We start from the raw sequence: 20,078 nt of genomic DNA, 5'->3' as shown, positions 1-20,078 counted from the left end.
CTGCCATCTTGAAGCCAATAATATTTCACTATTTGTAAAAGCCACAGTATTTGTCATAATTTTATAAATTCCAAAAACTGAGCAGAGGTATCTGGAAATACCATGATACTGATCACAAGCTAATTTCAAATAGAATTATTCTAGGAAACCAGTGTATTTGTTCTCTTGCCATTGAGTTGAGAAAGCTTAACATATCACAAAAGTGTAGCTGAAGTCATGAATAAAACTCTCATTTCATTACAAAAAGACTGAATTGATTCCTGGTATCACCAGTTTCAGAAGCCTCTTAATCAAAATTTAAGCTTCAAACCTTTTCATAGGTAACTATCTACACCTTCCATTCATTATGGAGAACAATGAATTGAGCAGAAGGAATTCTAGAAGGAGGAAATGGGCTTTAGCCTTCTCATTTGCACAAACAAGTGAAGTGCTCATTTTTCCTCCTATATCCTAAAGATTGAAATTGTACATGCTCACAAACCATTACATATTCTTGCCAACTGTAGCAATCCTGAAAGTTAAAGAAACATCTTCCACACTTGGTACTACATCAGCCAAGGACTCCACAAAGGTGGCAATGCTTCCATTCCTGTGCAGTTTATTTCCATTGGAAAGGACAAATTTGTAAGTGAACTTTGAGCAAACGTCTTAAAATGAATAGTTGAGAAATACAAACAGACTGCAATAAATAAAATGCACATACAACTTAACTTCTTTTTAAATTATAAGTAACAAGAATCCAATTGACTTAAATGCCAGCTCCGAAATACCCTTTTCTGTGAGCACTAACTAGTTTGTAATTACCTGATTACACCAAGGTATGTTTTGTGTCCTCTTTTGTAAGGGACAGCCTAAGGGACTGTTTTCCAGGTAACTAGGTGATGACTAGAATTCTTCTACCATCTTTGTAGCTATCACAGTGGCACCTATAGACCCGTCATGAGAGCAAAATCTGTGCTGCGTGTGATGCCATGTACCAAATCCTGCTACAGAAATTTTTCTTTAGACAAAAAGAGGCCGATCAAATGTAAAAACAATAGGTAAGAACTACAGTAGCCTAAATTTTAGCTTGATTTTTTTTTTCCTATGTTCCATGTTATTACATGGAATTAAGTAGAATGAAATGACAAATGTGAGGTGAAATACGTAATAGAAGACAAACTCAGTAGTCCGCTACCACAATGCAAAGATGCAAATTTTTCAACTAAAAGGCTTAAATTCTCTAGCTTATTTATGGAACCTAAGTAACTAGATTCCATATCCTATTAAAACTATAATAGATTTCTGTTTCACTGACAACCTTCCAAATACCAATACAGTATTTCCTTCACTGAAACAACTGCAAAAAGAGGAACTGAATTATCGTAATGTACTATGAAGTGGTTAGACTCAAGCTGTGTCAATAGTCATTTTTTAAAGACTTCAGCTTGTTAATTTATCAGTTACAAACATTTCATTTAAGTATTTTTGTTTTCAGTTGCTCCTATTAGAATTCCATAACTTACTAGCACTTCCAGAACAAACACAAGTCAAAAGCTACCATATAAAGACAGTTTGGGAAGCCATCCACGTGTTGACATTCGGCACAGGTTTGAGTCTCTACCTTTTGATTTCCTGAGGATACATTTCATTTTTCTCAAAGCCAAATGACCAAAAGAGAAACTTTGAATACTGGTACTGAGATGTACGTGCATACAATAACCCCCTGCAGTATTTTAGGCTGGGGGCGGTGTGGCTGGACAGTGCCCAGGCAGAAACGGACATGGGAGTGCTGGTCTACAGGGAACTGAACATGAGCCAGCAGTGTGCCCTGGTGCCCAAGAAGGCCAAGGGCTCCTGGCCTGTATCAGGAATGGTGTGGCCAGCAGGAGCAGGGAGGTCATTTTCCCCCTGCACTCGGCACTGCTGAGGCCCCACCTTGAGTGCTGTGTCCACTTCTGGGCCCCTCAGTTTGGGAAGGACTTTGAGACACTTGAGCAAGTCCAGAGGAGGGCAATGAGGCTGGTGAAGGGCTTGGAACACAAGCCCTGTGAGGAATGACTGAGGGAGCTATGAGTGTTTAACCTGGAGAAAAGGAGTCTCAGAGGCGACCATATCACTCTCTACAACTTCCTGAAAGGCGGCTGAAGTCAGGTGGGTCTTTCTTCAGGCAGCAAATGACAGAACAAGAGGACAGCCTTAAGCTGTGCCAAGGGAAATATAGGTTGGATATTAGGAAACTCTTTTACAGAAAGGGTGATAAAGTGCTGGAATGGCCTGCCTGGGGAGGTGGCAAAATCACCATCCCCGGATGTGTTTAAAAAACGAATGGATATGGCACTCGGTGCCATGGTTTAGTTGAGGTGTTGGGGTGTGGGTTGGACTTGATGATCTTGAAAGTCTCTTCCAACCTCGTGTGTGTTCTGTTTTAAGGAAAGTCACTTTATTCTCTTTCAAGCACAGTCCACTGCAGCCTACTCCAAAACAGCAAACAGTGTCTCTAAGAAGATGATGTTGCTGTCTCAGAAAATAGTTTAACCTCAGTGTCAAATCTACAAGCTTCTTAAATCAGTGTCTAATATTGTAGAGTAATATTGTACCTTGATCTTCTAACAGAATTCAATGCATTCTATAAGTTTGCAACCCCCTTAAGCTGGAGACTCTTCCATCCTTCTCATAACCTCCTATAAAGGGCTAGAGGAGAAAAACTAGACAACAGTTTTTCAGCAGGTGACCTAACAATGCTTCTCACAAGCAACTCTTGGATACTTATACTAATTACTTGGTAGTAATTAGAGCAGATGGGTACTGGAAAAATAAAAATTTCACAAGAATCTCACCTATTCATGTTCACCTGTCTCAGAAGGTTCCTGATCAAAAATATAAGAGAAGGATGATATAGGAGAATCATTCTACATTCAAAAGCCATCTAGTATCAGACTGGAAAAAATAAGAGTGAAAGTCTGGGTGCTCCTTATTCCCCACCTATGGCAAGAGAAGTCATTTGAGACATCCAATCCTGAAGTACATCAGCCTTCAGTTGCAGGAAAAAGACCTGTAACATTCAGGAATCAAAACTGCCTTGGTATTACTGAGCAGGTATCTTCCAAATAGTTAGCAGCCTGAAAGTTTAAAAACTAACTATATTTTGGCACAAGAATCAGACATATTCTCTACGGGCAGGCCCTTCATTTCACGGACCGTGTTACATGGAGCATTACTTTCTGAATTTCAATAACAGATAATTTTAAAGACAACTGTAGCACTTTCCTGAGAAGGGCAATAGTTAGTTGCCAAACTTTTCTCCCTCCTTCAAAAGAAGGGAGTAATTTCACAAGAATATAATCTTATATTGATAAAGCACTTCTACTGCTCTAGCAATAGGACATCTAATACAGAAAAGCCTGGAAAAGAGAGGGAAACCAGTGTGGACAGCTTTATGAACTTGCTTATTCTCCACTGGAGGAAGGTATTTTGTGCTGTAAAATAAACAGGACGATTCCTAAAACAGATATTCTCCAATCTGGAATCTGAAAATCTCACTCAGATGGTAGGCAGCTTCTTATGAATCAAAGTGTTAATATGGGTGGTCTTCACCACTAGGAAGATGGATTTTTCAGGTGGTTCTGAAGCTCTGGAGCAGGAGAAGGAATGCAGAAACCACCTGCAAAGGCAGTATTTCCTCATGTTGCATTTTCACTTAAGGCAAAACGATGCTCACAGGGGAAAAAAGAGCATGTGTTCCTGCCCTTCAAGGAAAGGTTATGTCATCTGTCCTTGAAAGTTGGGATTGAAAAAAATGTTTCCACTTCAGTAGAGAATTCTCCACAGAAGCATCTTTCCTGAAGAAAACTTGTTTCTTGCAGATAATGCATGATGCTGATAGCATTAGTCCTGCCAGTCAAAGAAAAATGATCTCAAAGCAGCGCTTGCTTTATCATCAGCAAATCAAACATCTCTGAATTAAATTGGTACTTATTTTTGAAAAACCAACTTCTAAAGATGCAAAAACTCTGCTTCAACAGCAGAAAAATATGTCTTAAAGCTGAATAAATCAATCCCTAGATTTACATCTCAATGTACAAATTAATTTTTCCAGTATCTCCCTTCACTGGCTTTGCTAGTAGTGGTGCTGAAAAATTTTCTATTTCCACAAGAATAGTGTTCTTTATTGAGGAATATGGAATTTTGTTGAGTCTGTGAGACTGCTTTTCCAGCCCAGCAGAATCCATTAAACCTATGCCTATTTGTCACTCTTATGCCTATTTGAGAAACTGAAAAAACAGCTGCACTTACCAAAACATCTAAACCACCTATATCTAGATATCTCCATATTGACAGATTGAGATATTTAGAAACTATTTGCAAATAGCTTTGCTACAGAGTATCCAAAGGATACTGCTGTTTGTGCAACTCCAAAATAGTCAGTCCTCATCATCTAAGAAAAATGGGATACCTAGAGACTGAATGACAAACAGCCTTTTAACAGCAGTTGAGTGTTATCCTTGTGCCAGAAAACCATGTTGACATTAACAGAAAGTCCTTGTGACCAAATTAGGACTATCTTTCACAGTACAAAGAAATATCTAGTGTATGCCCTGAGGCAGGACTCTAAATGCCTCTTGGGAAATGGAGAAGCAACAATAAAAACAGTCCACAGGAGTCCTATGTCAATACTTGAAGTCTTTGCTACAACAAGATTTTATCTAAGAGTGTGATAAGAAGGTGCATGAAGAGGTATCAGTACTACATCATGCAGAAGTGGTACCAATACACGCTGAGTAACACTTATGAGCTTAGTACCAAATAAATTAAGACTGAAAAAATATAATGCAGTTGCTAGCTCAGAGTTCTGGAGAAGGTTTTTGATGATAACATTTTGAACAGGGTTTGCAGCTGGTCTGTGGCACACAGTTAACATCAAGCCAAGCCCTTCTTGAGCTTTCTCCAGTATCAGTCCATTTCTGAGACAGAGCTAGTAATTCACACACACAAAAAGCCAGCCAACACAACAGAGCTGAACCCACAAAAAATGAAGATTCCCACTATAATAAGCTGGTTCATTGTTCTTCTTTTGATTCTATGGTCTCCACACCATTCTAAACTGAACCCTCCACAGAAACAGCTTAGCACTAGAAAAAGCTCAGACACAATGACAGCACAAACAAGAATGTCTCCTGCTGCTCACAAGACACTTTCATAGTCTCCCTAGAAAAGGTTACTTGATTGCTTGCGATGGATGAACCAGAAATACAGTCTGGCAAGGAACTTGTACTCCCTTCTTGAGAAGGGTCTCTGGAAACACTGTGATGGAGGATCCCAGGTTCAGACTCAGTTAAGCTCTGCCCATACGGCAAATCTGCAATCTGAAGTTCCCATCCCTACAAATGCTGATGCTTAGATGTGAATTTTCAGGCCTGTAGAAATACTTCAGAATGGTAGCAAAGGCACACTTCTGATAATCTCTGTCTAGCATGGCCCCATCACATGATTAATGATATTTCAGTCCAGGCACTTTGACCATACCTTTCTGGATGAGAAGGAAGTTCCAAATAAAGAAGCTGCCAATAGACTCAGAAAGAAAAAAAAACCCTCATAAATTCAGTAATTACATGGAGGTGAAAAGGGCAGGAGGAAAGGGCAGCTACACTTTTTCTACAGTGTTTTACTGCAGCCTAATGAAGACAAAAACAACTTCATCTATAGCCAAGAGGTATTTGGCATAAATTGAGATCTACTTTTTATCCAGACAAAGAATAAAACATGCCAAACACACAAGCCAGTGTGCTCTGCACAAAAGGTCTGAGTTCATGCTCTCCCAATGTGATCTATGCAAGAAGATGTTCACGGACAGCAACCTAAAAAGTTGCATTTCCTATGACTTACCATTCTATATAGATTAATATCTAAGGTTACAGTATCTGTAAGCTTAGACAGTTTAGAGAAGAACCAAAAAACTCTGCAGCAAGACTCAGACTGGCTGATTTTGATTTTTTCTATAAGCAACATTTCTCCATTATTTAAAAAATGTCACACCTATCTGCTTTCAAACATACGATATTAACATTCAGATTTATCAGTGTAAAAAGTAAAAGGTGTAGGGTATGCAAATGACTGAACATTTCCATTTTCAGTCATGGCAGCTATACACTAACTTATTTGCAACTGCTTCCTTTGTCTCACTTGAAAAGTTTCTGCTCCACAACTTTTTGTATAGCAGACACAAACTTCCCTCATCCCATGTGGTACGAACAAGCCCCAGAAAATATTCAAATAAATTACTCCAACTGCGAAAGCCTAGTCAGCCTCATACAGACAAACTTGCATTGCTTGCACATTAGGCTAACATCTGAATGCAATAAAAAAAGGCCACAACCAAAAAATATTCTACAACCTTCACATCATGAAAATCAAACCAGGAAAACAGGACAAGCAGCCTTTTACTTAACGTAAGTCACCTTAAATTTCTTGTTTATCTTTGACATATACAGGTATCAAGAATGTAGCTTTACTGTTTTGTGTAACACCCAATAAAATAGTTGCTTTAGAACTGCAATTCACATGTAGGTATATCTCTGTTTTTAAATTTATTCAACTGAGCCATCAATACTCCCTTCTGCTTCCCTGAAAAAAAACATTTTAAAATGTGTGCACAGGGAAAGACAAAAATACATAAATTGCAGTAGAACACACATCTTATGGTATCATGATTAGTCTCTAGCTTCAGCATTTCTCAGTGTGCGGTGGTTAAGCAGACATTTACTCTTGTGAATTTTGCCACAGGGCTACCAGCTTGTAAGGACTGGCTAACCATAAAGCAGTAATTTTACACTACCATATTTAAAACCACTGGTGTTCATTGCTGCTAGCACTGCTAACAGCTAATCTTGAAATAAAATAAGTGATACTTTTTCTAGTGTCAATAGCACAAATGAACACACAGGCTGTCTGAAGCACTAAACTCCAGAAGAAAAAAAATCCTCCATTTATCTAAGTGAGTCTAGTTTGCATTTGTCATTCAAAAATAACTTGTAACAGCTATTCTGTATGCTTGCTCAGGTGAAGCAACGTGCCCTTAAAAAAAATGCTATGTACAAGCATTATCAATTGGAAAAATTATAGCAGCTGTAGTACAATACAAATACAAATTCAGAGCACATCAATACTCTAAGATGACATTGTAGTCATCACACAACTCATTTAATGAGAATCTGGTTTTCTGAAAACTTTTGGACAAGTCTGGGGACTGCACTAAAGAAAGAAAATAATTTCACATGAGCAAAACATCAGTAGGAGAAATCATGAACAGAGATATCTAGAGCATTTCTTGTGAGCCTCCGAATGGGTTAATCCCAATATAGATCACTCAAACTAAAAATGCTCTCCTGATAAAATAGTTCATAAACCAACTGCTACACCTGTCAGCTGCTAGCTCACATGTTACCTCACAGACCTAAACTGCCAGCCATCAGCATGTTTTACATTCCCCATTCTCACTGCAGAGTAGAAGCATCGCATCCTTGCTGTACCTACAATGACATTTCCAAGCCTGCTCCTTCCTCTGCTTACTTTAACATATTTCCTTACTCGTCCTTATGATCCAGCAGCACAATACAAATGCTACCTTTCACTATGAATGTACCAGTTGTCAGCTAGATCTTGGGTAAGTCCACTTACCAGATCACCCCTCCTGGAATTTTAACTCAAAGACACTACTTCCTAACACTTGAAATGATGGCGCCAGTATGAACAAAGAGCTGTCCTTGGTTAATCTTTCAGAAGTATTTCTTTTTAAAATGCAGAGTTTCCTAACAGAACTAATGGTTTTTACTTCCTTATGTAATCCACCAATAATCTGCAGAGAACATCTAACTAAAAAAGTTTTAAAAATAAAAATCAACCAACAGTGGCAACTTGCTTTATATTGCTTTAGCTTTCCACATTAAGGAAGAAATATGCCTTCTTTCCAGAAAGGTTAAAGAAAGATCTGCACTGAAGACAGCCTACCTTCCTGTGTAGACAGTCTTACACCTTTTTTTTGAGACTGTTGTTTCTGATGTTTCTTCCAGCCAGACATTTTCTCTCATCCAGTATTTCCTCACAGTCTCCATGATTTTAGATACTCAGAAAAAGGGCACATGTGCATTAATGTCGAGCTTCAATGGAATCAACCAATGCACCTGCAACACAATCGACGTAAACCTTGATGTTGACTAATTGAAGATCTTCACTCTTTGGATTTTTATCTCATGGATACAGAGACCAGCATGTATGGGAAACCAAAGAGGACTTCTGAGCATTGATCAAGTACAAAGAGAATTTCCTGGGGAAGAGGTGAGGGTAGCACTTCAAGATCCATTTCTTGTGAGGAAGAGTAACAAATGAGGCTCTTCACAGGTATTTCTAATACAGCTGGACTGTAGCTTATAGAATGTGAAAATTACTTTATCTCATGAAATTGCTTATACTTCAGTTTATTAGCTTCCAGCAGAAACATTCGACCAAGAGGCACAGTTATATTCACCCTGGCAGTAACTTTGCGTAAACAACAAAACTCATAATAATAAAGTGGCACTCCTAAATCCTAGTTTTTGCTTCTCAAACATACAAAGCCTACAGCTTATTCTGACATAAGAATTATACCAACTATGCAAATTTTATTCAAGCAGAAAGATATCAGTATAAATGTCATTTATAACAGATATCAGGATGTCATTTAGCCAAGTACTCTTGCTAATTAGAAGCTAAAAAAAACTGATAAAAAGATCTTAAAATCCTCCATGCTATACAGTAGGCTTTAAATCTAAAGTTTTGCATAACTCAAGGAAATACTCTAGAAAAATGGCTATACTTTGCTGATATCAATATTTTTATAATAACAAACTTCAGATACTAGAGCATAAAGCAAAGCGTAAAAGCTATGAAACCACTTGTAGCATAAAAGAAAAGCCCAGTAGCTAGATAGTAAATCTCTTAGCCTGCACAGGAGACTTAGATACCCATATCACAGTACTTAAATTTACACACAGACTATATTGTGTTGAGACATCTTCCTTGTAAACGCTCCATGTTTCTCAGCATACAAAAAACACCATATATACAGTCACTTTTCAAAACCTTTCATTCACACAGTAGTAGTTTAGGTAATTATTCCAAAAAGTCTTAACAAATGATGAAAATTAAATTGTTCATACCATTACAGAAATATCAACTATAAGCAAGAAAAACCTGCTTTCCTCTACAACTTTGAAATGTTACTTAAAACAGAGCTTTTAAAAATATCAATATATAGTTATCTTGTTAATAAAACCCCCAAAACACAACCTAAGTTTCTTTATGTTGAAGTTTTTTATTATAGCCTCGCTGCTATCCTCCCATGTATCTCTCCTGCATAGAATTAGTTTACTGGAATCAGCTGCCTACAATTCTTACTACATAGTCTTTGGTTAAAAGTCACAAAGACCAGAAATTCACTTTAAAATACATGTTACCTCTAAGTATGTTTATGAATTGATGATGCAAAAAACTTAGTATCTTATGGCAAGACAAAGAATATCAAGTGAATAAATCTCTAGTGGCAATATCAGAACTACATGTCATCAATGTTCTTAAGAAACTACTTCTTTTCATAAATAACTACAATTCTTCAAAACACATGATCATAATTGGGCCCACTATGCACAAGCACCTCTCAGATTTTTTTTCTAAATCATGTCTGTGGACTCTGCAAATTAGGACAGCTAATGTTTTTTATTTTCACATCTTTAATCCATATATCTTTTCAAGTTTGGCTTTGCAGAAACACTTTGTTGAGCAACTCCACTTTTAGCTTATTAGCACAACATACAAAGAAAAAGACTGAGTACAAATTTAAAGCTGTACAGACTCAGACACTGGTACTCAAACACCTACGCTGTCCTTTCAGCAAAAATGGCAGGGTGGAACAGACAACTGGGAATGTGAAGTACTTTGTCTGCAAGTCAGGGCTCTTAGATAATCCATTCTGAATTGCATGAGACTCATAAATCGGCTCCCTAAGAACATAATCTGCTGAAGTCCTATAAATTCTGTGTCTTTTATTCTCCCTTTCAAAATACACTGTATAGAAAGAGAAAGAACTTTCCTGGAGAAGAACTTCTATATATTAAAACTCCAAGATGAGGATGACAGCTCATGGGACTTGTGTTATCACCTCCCATAAAACAAGCTATTTTTTGGGCTAAAGGCCATCTTCTCCTTAAAAATATGACGTCGTAGTTGTCACTGTATATCACCGTAGGGCACCAGGTACTGGGAATAGCAAATATGGGTAACCTATCAGTTATTAAAAATTGAAGTCCTGATCTCCAAAGCAAGCACCTCATTTATAACCTTCATACAACATCTGTCAAGCCTTAGACAACCGCGCCACTGAGCACCTCCCAACAGCTGTGCACTTACACAGCACCATCAAGGGTAGGGGCAACAGCACCCTGACCCCACCAGTGCCACACCAACAGTCCCTGCTGCATATTGTTCTCAACAGCAGCAGGTTTGCTAAAAGAAACTGACTCCATCAGCAGAAACCTACTCAAAGTGAACATGAGCTATCCAACCTGAGAAATTAATCTCGATGCAATTATGACTTTATTAATCTTTTATTAGTATTTTGTCCTCCACTTTTCCTTCATCATCTAAATGGGGGCAACCTCATCTTTAGTGAGCATCTGTATCAACAGCCTGGCCAAATGATTGCTGATTTCTAAGGTAGAAATATTCTTTACACAGCTCTTTTTCTTTAATTGAGACTACAAGCAGATGATCACTGACAAAATACCAAATGTACAACACTTTCTATTAGAATTTGCACTGTGAAATTTTGCAGAAATAAAGACAGATACCATATGTGCCACTTTTAGAGCTCCAAAATCAAGGCTGATGAAGGACCGTACAAAAACAATCATCATCACATCCTCAGCCTAACTCCACTGCACTCTTCAATGTGCACTCACTGCACCTGTTCTTTGGCCTACCCTGAAGCATCAGTTTCACATGCTTCATATGACCTGTGGTGAACCAGGCATCTACTCACATTTAATATAAACGTACTGTGGGTCTGCAGTTACTCAGCTGTGTTTTGAAGATAATCCATTTCTAGAAGGCAGATTCTGTGACAAGTTTTTTCCCTTTGTGAAAAACCTGAAGCAAGAAATTCTAGGAAGTGATTAGGGCTCTGCTTGCAAATGGATATAAAATCACAACTGGAGATTCCAAATTACCGTATGTGGATTAGGGATCTCAGTGCTTCTGTATACAGGCATTCATGCATATCTGCATGTCAGTCTTGACTGTGCCTTTCTGCACCGTTTGCTGTAGTCTCTCAGTGCTGTCATTTACTTACATAAAATGCACTTGCCCTGGCACTGTAGTAGCAGTTCAGACAAGCTTGCCTGTTGGCAAGTAAATGGCGACAAGCTGGTCCTGGACTTGCAGGTGAAACACAGTAAGAAGATTAAAAATCGTGAAGGTTTGAAGAGACCTCTATAGACTGCCTAGTCCAACCCCTTGTTACAGAACATGGACAGCTGAAGCAGACTACTCCTGGCCCTGACCAGTCACATTTTGACCCTCTCCAAGACAGCAACTTCACTTCCTCTCAACAACCTGTTCTTATGTTTGACAACCTCTATGACAATTTTGTCTTTTCTTTTGCTCAAATATTCTCCGGTATTTTAATTTGTGCATATAATATCTTGTCTCTGAGCACCAATGGAAGCATCTGCCTTGTCTTTTTTCATTCTTGTCTTCAGTTAGTTACACACACAACATTCCATCTAAGCCTTCTCTTTGCCAGGCTGAACTAAGTAACTACACAAAGATGATCCTCACTAATGGCCCCAGTGTTACCTACTTGGGGACACCAGCTGGAGTTCATGCAGCAGATGACAACACTAAGCCTGGCAGTTCACTCAGTTTTCAGTAAAAATTACTGTCTACTAAGGTGTTCTTCAACATGCTGTCTGTGTTATCACAGATGGTGCCAAAAGCCTTGCTAATACACAGGACCAACTGCTGTTCCCCTGTATGCTGAGAATAATTTTGTTACAGAAGGCTATAAAGTTAATCAGGCATGAATTCCCCTTCGTAAATCGATCCTACCTACTGTCTTTTGGTAATGGTTTCCAGGATTATTTGCCTTATCAGCTTCACAAAGATTGAGATCAACCTGATTGGCCTCAGATCCTCCTTTTTGTATTGAAAACAGGAGACATTCACTCTCCTCCAGACCTTAGCAAACTCCACCCATCACAATGATCTCTCAAAGACTGAGTAGAAGTGCAATTACATTGTTTAGCTCTGGTAAGAGTTGGAGATGCATCCCAATCAAGTTTGATGTGCATATACAATATGTTTAGACATTCTGTCCTCCAGTACCAAGATACATGTATTTAAGAAAGCAATTAAAGTGACACCCACATACTCTCAAAAATCACAAAAGAGATGTACGTTCTCTGCTGTCTTGATATACTAAAATTGATACTTCATCAGCAACTCTTAGAAGAGTACCAGAAGTGTTGAGCTTGAAATGAGAATCTTGTTAGAGTAGATGACAAAAAACAGTATCATGGAAGGTGCTTTAAATTTTACTAGATTCTGTCTCATGAAGTGTGAAGTTGTATTTTTATTTGTTTGGGGTTTTTTTTAGCATAACAGCAAAGATGTCAATGAAGTCACTGACAATTGGTATCTTCTGTTTCTCCTTGATATGTAACAGGAATCCAGTCTTGTACATGTAAAAGTATAAACACAGGTATCATCAAGACAGCATTACATGCACCAACTAGGCATCAGCTGAGCAATGCACTGCTGTTGTGTTATATGCAGTCAATTACAGAATGTATGCAGGTGCCTTGAGTCTCCCGATTTTAAAAGTGTCCTATCAGAGGAGCAAAAGTGTCCTAGAAGATGAAAAGATAAATATCACCATATCCAATGTTTGTCTTGGTGCTAGCAGATATGAAGATGCCAGTTGAGAAGGTAAAAGAAACTTAAGTACCTGCTTGGGACAGGTACCCCTCCCAAGAAGATGAGGCATGTGCTTGTATCTACCAATTAAAGTCATAGATGCAATACATGAAGAGTAAAGTTTAAACTGCAGACTTGGTATCAACACCACCATGACGTTGTTTATCACAGAGTGTTTTGCCTTTACAGGCAACTCTTACCCCAGAATTCTTCAATTTTTTGATAGAAATTATCCAAATGAAGTTAATATGGGGAGAAAAGGTCTGAGAAACAAACATGGAATGTTTGTTTCTCGGAGAGAACTTAGAGTTTTCTAGAGCAGTAAGACATTCACAGTGTTCCCCCAGGAATGCTTAAACAATAGCCAGAACCAAGAACGTGTTTCAAGGGGAATTGTACAAACAGGCAAAGGCTGGTATTTGAGAAGTTGACCAAACTCAAGATTAGGTGAGAAATATTAATATCAAGCTCAGAATGCAAGTTGTTTAACACTATCAACCTGTAGAGGAAGCTCTCAGCTCATCTTCAGATCAGCCATTTCCTTTCGCCAAATCTCATGGGTGAGTAGAATCTGGGGCAATGCTTTTTACATTTGTGAACTTTGCCTTTATGTAACCAGATTGATTTACACTACTTTATTATAACCAAGGGTTTTCATGTTTAGAAAGCCTCAGGCTGCCATATAATGAATAGAAGGAAAGCATAGCTAATTTCTTCACAACGTACAGTGGTTACTTCAAGAATCATCTGAAACAAACTGAATCATCTGAAACAAACTGGTAGTGCTGACCATTATACTTCAAGTATTTTTTTTTTTAAACACAAAGCCATCAAGACAGTGTTCCATCAAATGATTTATCTAGTATTTTGCAGATAAAAAGTAATCTGTGACTGAGTATCAGCAATGATGTACCACCGAACACAGTCTATATGATATTATAAACTTCCTTTGAATGAGACACTGGAAAATAGTTTAAGACTGAGTCCAGCAGTCTCTATCATCCTCCAATTGACCTTGCCTTCAGTTGGAAAGACATGGAATCTGGCTGTGTACCAGTACAGCCAGTCAGGAAGTGATTAGTGCATGCCTTTGGTATCTACAAACAGGGAGCACAGTAACAATTATCACTTGAGAAATAACTTGAACTCTTTACATCCAAACTCCTTTTACTCCTTTTTCATGCACACAACCTGTACAAAATCAATTGCCAATATTACAAAAAAAAAAAAAAGACAATATTGACTCAAATGGCCTGTGTCCAACAGTTCATCCTGCAATTCAATGCCCCTCTCCTTATTCCAATATTACAGTAATTTTATGCTACAGCATGGTATAGAACTGCACTCAGGATACTGAGCAGCAGGCATAATTTTCAAAAATATTTTTATATTTTTTGTATTTTATATTATTTGCAGTATTCTTATAATTAAAAGTTCTATCCACAGCACAATACATTGATCAAATTAAAATGACAGTACAGTTTCTAGGCTAAAGACAATTGTTAGCTGCTTTTCTTATGGCTTCTCACCCTTCAGCCTGAACTACTTATCTCTCCTCCAGTCCAGGTGGCTTGACAAAGAAGAATCAGTAAAAAAAGCAAACCAGTTCACATGCTACTTTATTGCCACAGCATAACAGCACAAAACCTGAAGAAACCACAACCTCGTCTGAAGAGCTTTGAAGGATTAAACCATGTCTTGTATAACACACTTCTAAAACTATGGAGCAAAACATAAGTCAGATCACTGATTTGCAACCAGTAATGGACTACAAAGTCTGAAACCAGCTCTTGCTGCAATAGCATGCACATTAATTTACAGCAATGCCAGCTTAATACCTTCTACACATCAGGTTCTGTAGTTCTTTTAAAGTCTGCTTTAACACAACCATCAGTGGGTTAGCAATTTCCTCCTAAGAGGCAACAATATTGCTGGGAATGATGAAATCCAGCACCACTTGTCCCAGGTTTCACCACACCATCTCTGTTACTTTCTCAAGCATCCAAATTTCACAGTCACCAAATCTTGAAGCTTCCTTTTCAACCCAATTGTGCAGTCAAATATAAGCTTCTGCACATCACAAACTGAACACAAGGCCAACACACATGCTTTTTTCTGCTCCAGTATTGCAGGAAAGGCATAGATTGCATAATGCAATATGAAGCATATTTTACCTCATTAGAAATTTATTTATCAAGGAATTATTTACTCAAAACAAGTCTTTGAGTATACATAGAGCTTTGTTGCTTTTTGGCAGTCTTTTTTATTGAACATATTTCAGATACTCATGTCTTTGGCTGCTGAAAGTTTCTTCCAGCAATAACCTTAATATTACGGTTTTAATGAAACAAACAGCATTACATTTCCTACTTACAGCACCCTTCTGAGACTTTACCCAAAGGATCTTAAACACTTCTACTTGCACTGTGAAGGAAGATTAAAACCACCTTCCCTACTTAATCAAAGCAAAGCTCATTCTTTTATGAAATGATGAAGAGCAAGTTGCAATCCACACCCTTCATTACACCAATATTTGCACACGAACGTAAACAAATTCCAATTCAGTAGCTGAAAAATAACATGCCATGCACAGTTGGCGTTGCAGGGATTTCAGTTTTATTTTTGGTGGGGCATTCATTAATTCTTTCCAGAAGCAGCTGGGAAAGCTTCCTCAGTGTTAGTTTCATAGATACAAAGTGCTCATGTAATACACCTTGGGAAGAAGCCTACCTAGCACATTCAAAAGGCTGAGTACCATCTTACAGCAATTAGATAATAAATAACATTTTCCTGAACATATCTGATAAATGTTGCTCTTCTATACAACCACCCTTTTCTCTTTGCTGTTCATGAAAGGTCACAGACCCACCACTTCAAAATCCAACTGCAGTTGACTGCACCAAACTGCACTTGTTTACAAAGAAACACAGGGGTAACTTCCTGCCCAACTGGTAGGGAAATCAGAATTTTGCTAGGTATTTTCTAGAAGGCATAACAATACTGACTACAATCCTCTTTCAGTCAAACCATACAAATAATTTATGTGAGAAGCTAACATTAGGCTCCAACTTAGACACATTAAATAAAAAAACCCAGAATATTTTCCTGAAGATATAGCACACATGAGTTTGTTACAATTTTCTGCCCTCAACCCCTAAATTTTAGTAATTCTAAAATTAACTGTCAGGGACTAAAATTGAAGTTTCTCTTAGTTTCAAAGATTCCTCTGTCACACTATAGCTATAAGTAAACCCAACCAAGTAAAATGTAAAACACAGCCTGCTTTGGTAACGAAATTATTTGAAATATGACAAAAATGCTTTTGCAGAAGTCATCAGCACAAATGAATCCCAAGCACATTTGGAAAAGGTGAAGCTCTTGATTTTAATTACTTTTTAGGATTAAGCTGACAGTTTTGAGCAACACTGATTTGGTATAATGAAGATGACTACCAGAAAGGAACTTTTCTGTGTAAGTCTGCCTCAAAATATAGCAGCCCTCTTTTTTTACCCATCATGTCAAAAATTAAGTGCAAGAAATCTTTTCAGATGCTGAATGAGTTTATACGTATCTTTCAACATCCAGATTCTTCACACTTCAAATAGCAGAGGTTAGAGTTCCCTAACATTGACTGCGCTTCTATCTAGATACCCCGTGCACGACAACATAAAAAATTTCGCTTGCATTTCATTTACACTGATAAGTGTGCATTAGCAATAGGCACTGTAGAAAAGCCAGTACTATACAAGTATCTTGTTTTCAGCTGGGATAGAGTTAATTTGCTTCTTAGTAGCCAGCACAGTGCTGTGTTTGGAACTTACAGCACGAGTACAACGCTGATAAGACACTGATGTTTTAGTTGTTTCTAAGGTATGCTTACACTGAGGTGAGGACTGTCCAGGTTCCCATGGTCTGGGAGGCAGAAGGGGCACAAGAAGCCAAGAAGGAGCATGACCAGGACAGATGACCTAAAGTAGCCAAAAGGATATTCCATACCATACAGTGTCATGGCCAGTATATAAATGAGGAGAGTTGGCTGTGAGCTGTCAATCACTGCTCAGGGATAGGCAGGGCACTGGTCAGTGAATGGAGAGCAATTATTCCATGCATCATTTGTTTCTCTCGAATTTTATTCTTCCCTCTCCCTTTTTCATTACAATTATTAGTATTATTATAGTTTATTTGGATTCAACATTGAAGTGTCCTTATCTCAACCCACAAGGTTTAGGTGTTTCTGATTCTACTCCCCCATCAGGCAGGGTGGAGTGAGCAAGCAGCTGCATGGTACTTAAGTTGCCAGTTGAGGTTAAACCACAACAACACGATACCAGAGTTTACTAAAATTATGTCAACCATGGAAAAAGTAGAGATTACAGAAGTGTATTGAAAATTTCATGGTAGAACACTAGGAAAGAAACTCTTCAAAAGAATAAAAATTTTAGTCCAAATAACGGAGTGGTCACTTCCGGTTGAAAAGCTGCATCATGTATTTAGGGTTTCTTCATATACAAACCCCTCTTTTTGCCTACTCATGAATGGATTAGAATACCTATGAAGTTTGTAGCAAAGATCTGAAGAGATGTATCGGAAGAGACTGATCTTAATTATTCTGTTTCCTACACACTTTAGTAACATACTTTTGTTTAAAAAAAAATTTTTTTTGGTATACCTTGCTGTCAAGTTTGGAAGGAAGAATTACATTTGAAACAACAGTTCTTTTGTGACACAATTCCACCAAAACAGAGTATAGAAGTACAAAAATTATACACTGAGTTTCAGCAAAAGACTGAAAAAGGAAACAAGCCTTTGACTAATGTAGTCATGCAATTCAGAAATGTACATAGAACAATAGCCACCTGTTATTTTAAAAGCACTACTTCTGGTGACATCATAAACCATAAGTTGAAAGAATTCTGTAACACTTGCACTCAAAGCACACAAAGTTAACGATCATCTTGAATTTTTCAAGAACCTAAGTGCACTCTGCACCAATCTGACTTCAAGAATTTTAACATCAAATGATCATTCACATATGACAAAATAACACATTAGGGAAAAAATGTTCAACACTCTAACTGGTAGTTTACAGGGAAAGTTACAAAAACGCTTTGATAGTCTATTAGCAATTCAATACAGAAGACTTCATTAAAACCAAATAAATACTAAATTTTACCTTTTCTGGATTGTAATATAAAGATTTCAAAGTGGTAAACAATGGTGGGCAGCCTTTACTGAAGTTAACCCTCAGGAACTTATCCGTTAGTTCTCTAAATTTTTCACCTAGGAACAAAAGTGTGTTTGGTTATATGTCAGTGATTGCAAGTGTTATATAAATATACGCACTAACTGCTGTGCAACTCTAGATAACAGAGGAACTGAGAAACTGCAATTGAGGGCTTTAGTCTTTCCTGTTACTAATAAGACACAAATATGTTCCAGATTTAAAAAAAAAAAAAATCAGATTAAAATGCTTAAGTTGCTAGTGTTTAGGAGTTTGCTGGCCGACATGGTAACAGTTCTCAAACCTGCAGTCTATTAGAAAGAGAAAATATTAAGTGCTGACTACAGAGGATGTAGCAAAAGCTATTTAAACAAACACTGAAAACACCCTATAATATTAAGAATAGCAATGGAGCAAATAATTGGACGTTTTCATGAGTAAGTTAGCCAAATATGTGTTAGGAGTAGTGGAGATATAAAGTATCCTGATTTGAGGAAAAAGGATGGATGAAATTAATCCTTTGCTACTTTTCTAGTCCTATTTTTATTAGTAGGCCATGACTTGTGATATGATTGTTTCTGGAATTAGAAACAAGACTTATTGTTTCAGAAACATAAGCTCCATATCAGAATCACCAGTATCAAAATATACTTCAGGAAGCTAAAAATCTGATCCAATTAGATTTTCAGTTAAAAATTACAATATTTGCAGTAAGTACTACCTTTCTGAGAAATTATGTTAAAAAAAAAAGAAAAAGCAGTACTTCAAACAGAAGACATCGAGCCAGGAAAATAGCTAGTTTTCATTGTTTTTTCCTATGATGAAAGTGATTGTTTACTTTCAGGGTGGGGGGGCCTGGAAGAAGTGGTTGTTGTTGTTTGGTTGGGGGTTTTTCTATTATTTTTATTGACTTTGTTTACTTTGCATAGGGATGAACTTTTTCCACACTTCAGTGCCTCCTCTGTTGTGGACTTACTCTAACTATCTCAACAAGGAAGTACCACACTTCATGTAATACTAAGATTCACCCATAAAACTGACAAAACTGTTGAAATAAACTTAACCTCAATAAGAACACATTAAAATTTCATTAACAGTTTTTTTTAGATATGCAGAAAATGCAGACACTACTGCTTTGTATACAACATTTTCATTTACGTCTATAAATTCTCAATTGTCATACACTTACTGTTATCAGCAGTGCTGCTAATACTGAGACTAATGAAAGTACTTCATGTTCTCACCTTGCTGTACTAAATCAAACTGTATATAGATGCTGTATATATATAACTGGACTGTAAGCACATGCTTTTTTACAGATGGAATAATTAAAATGTGTTGTCTCACTGTACAGAAACTCCCCTTTATAAAGAAAAAAAATCCATCTCAGTTTCTCCTGCTGAATTCTTCTAATTTTTTATCTTGCTGGAAGAATCATAATTTAGAATTTAGGAAAGCAAGATTCAAGTGTCCATTAAATACCTATTTACTTACAGAAAACAACAGTTTTAAAACAAAGTAAAAAAAATTAAAAGGCACACAGCTGGGCACCCACCTATGACAAGAAGCAGTTACAATTTAGTCTGAGGCACACACCTTACCACAAGACCATAAACAAATATAAAAATGCATGCACACACACTTGATCAGTAAAATTGATGGTAACAGCCTTCCTCCATAAAGGTGGTTTCCAGCTCGATCAAGGAGCTGATTTGTTTCAAATACAAGGTTAGGATTCAATGCACAGCAAGGTCTGGACGAGAACTTATCCTTTTAGCATAAGCCTGGATTTTAGAGTATTTGATTTTTTAAGAGCAATTTAATTCTGAATCAAACAGTGACAGCTGTAATTGGTCAGTGACCACACTAGAAC

The 20,078-nt window shown here is 37.5% G+C and overlaps 1 protein-coding gene across 3 annotated transcripts in view; it reads right to left on the bottom strand.

Annotated features, from left to right (window-relative positions):
- The window catches only part of NAA16 (N-alpha-acetyltransferase 16, NatA auxiliary subunit), a 61,659-nt gene that overhangs the window by 13,265 nt on the left and 28,316 nt on the right, over positions 1–20,078 (bottom strand). For 2 of the 3 annotated variants that reach the window (XM_072928557.1, XM_002196266.7), the window contains exon 9: positions 18,158–18,264. In XM_072928557.1, the coding sequence (XP_072784658.1) occupies positions 18,158–18,264 (107 nt within the window). Of the gene's footprint in view, positions 1–7,986; positions 8,160–18,157; positions 18,265–20,078 lie in introns of all 3 variants that reach the window. The other variant, XR_003960137.4, reaches the window with a different exon arrangement.

The sequence above is a fragment of the Taeniopygia guttata genome, chromosome 1 (assembly GCF_048771995.1).
Source record: "Taeniopygia guttata chromosome 1, bTaeGut7.mat, whole genome shotgun sequence".
NCBI lineage: Eukaryota > Metazoa > Chordata > Aves > Passeriformes > Estrildidae > Taeniopygia > Taeniopygia guttata.
The sequence above is the reverse complement of the archived record's forward strand: the minus strand, read 5'-3'. Positions and strand labels throughout refer to the sequence as shown.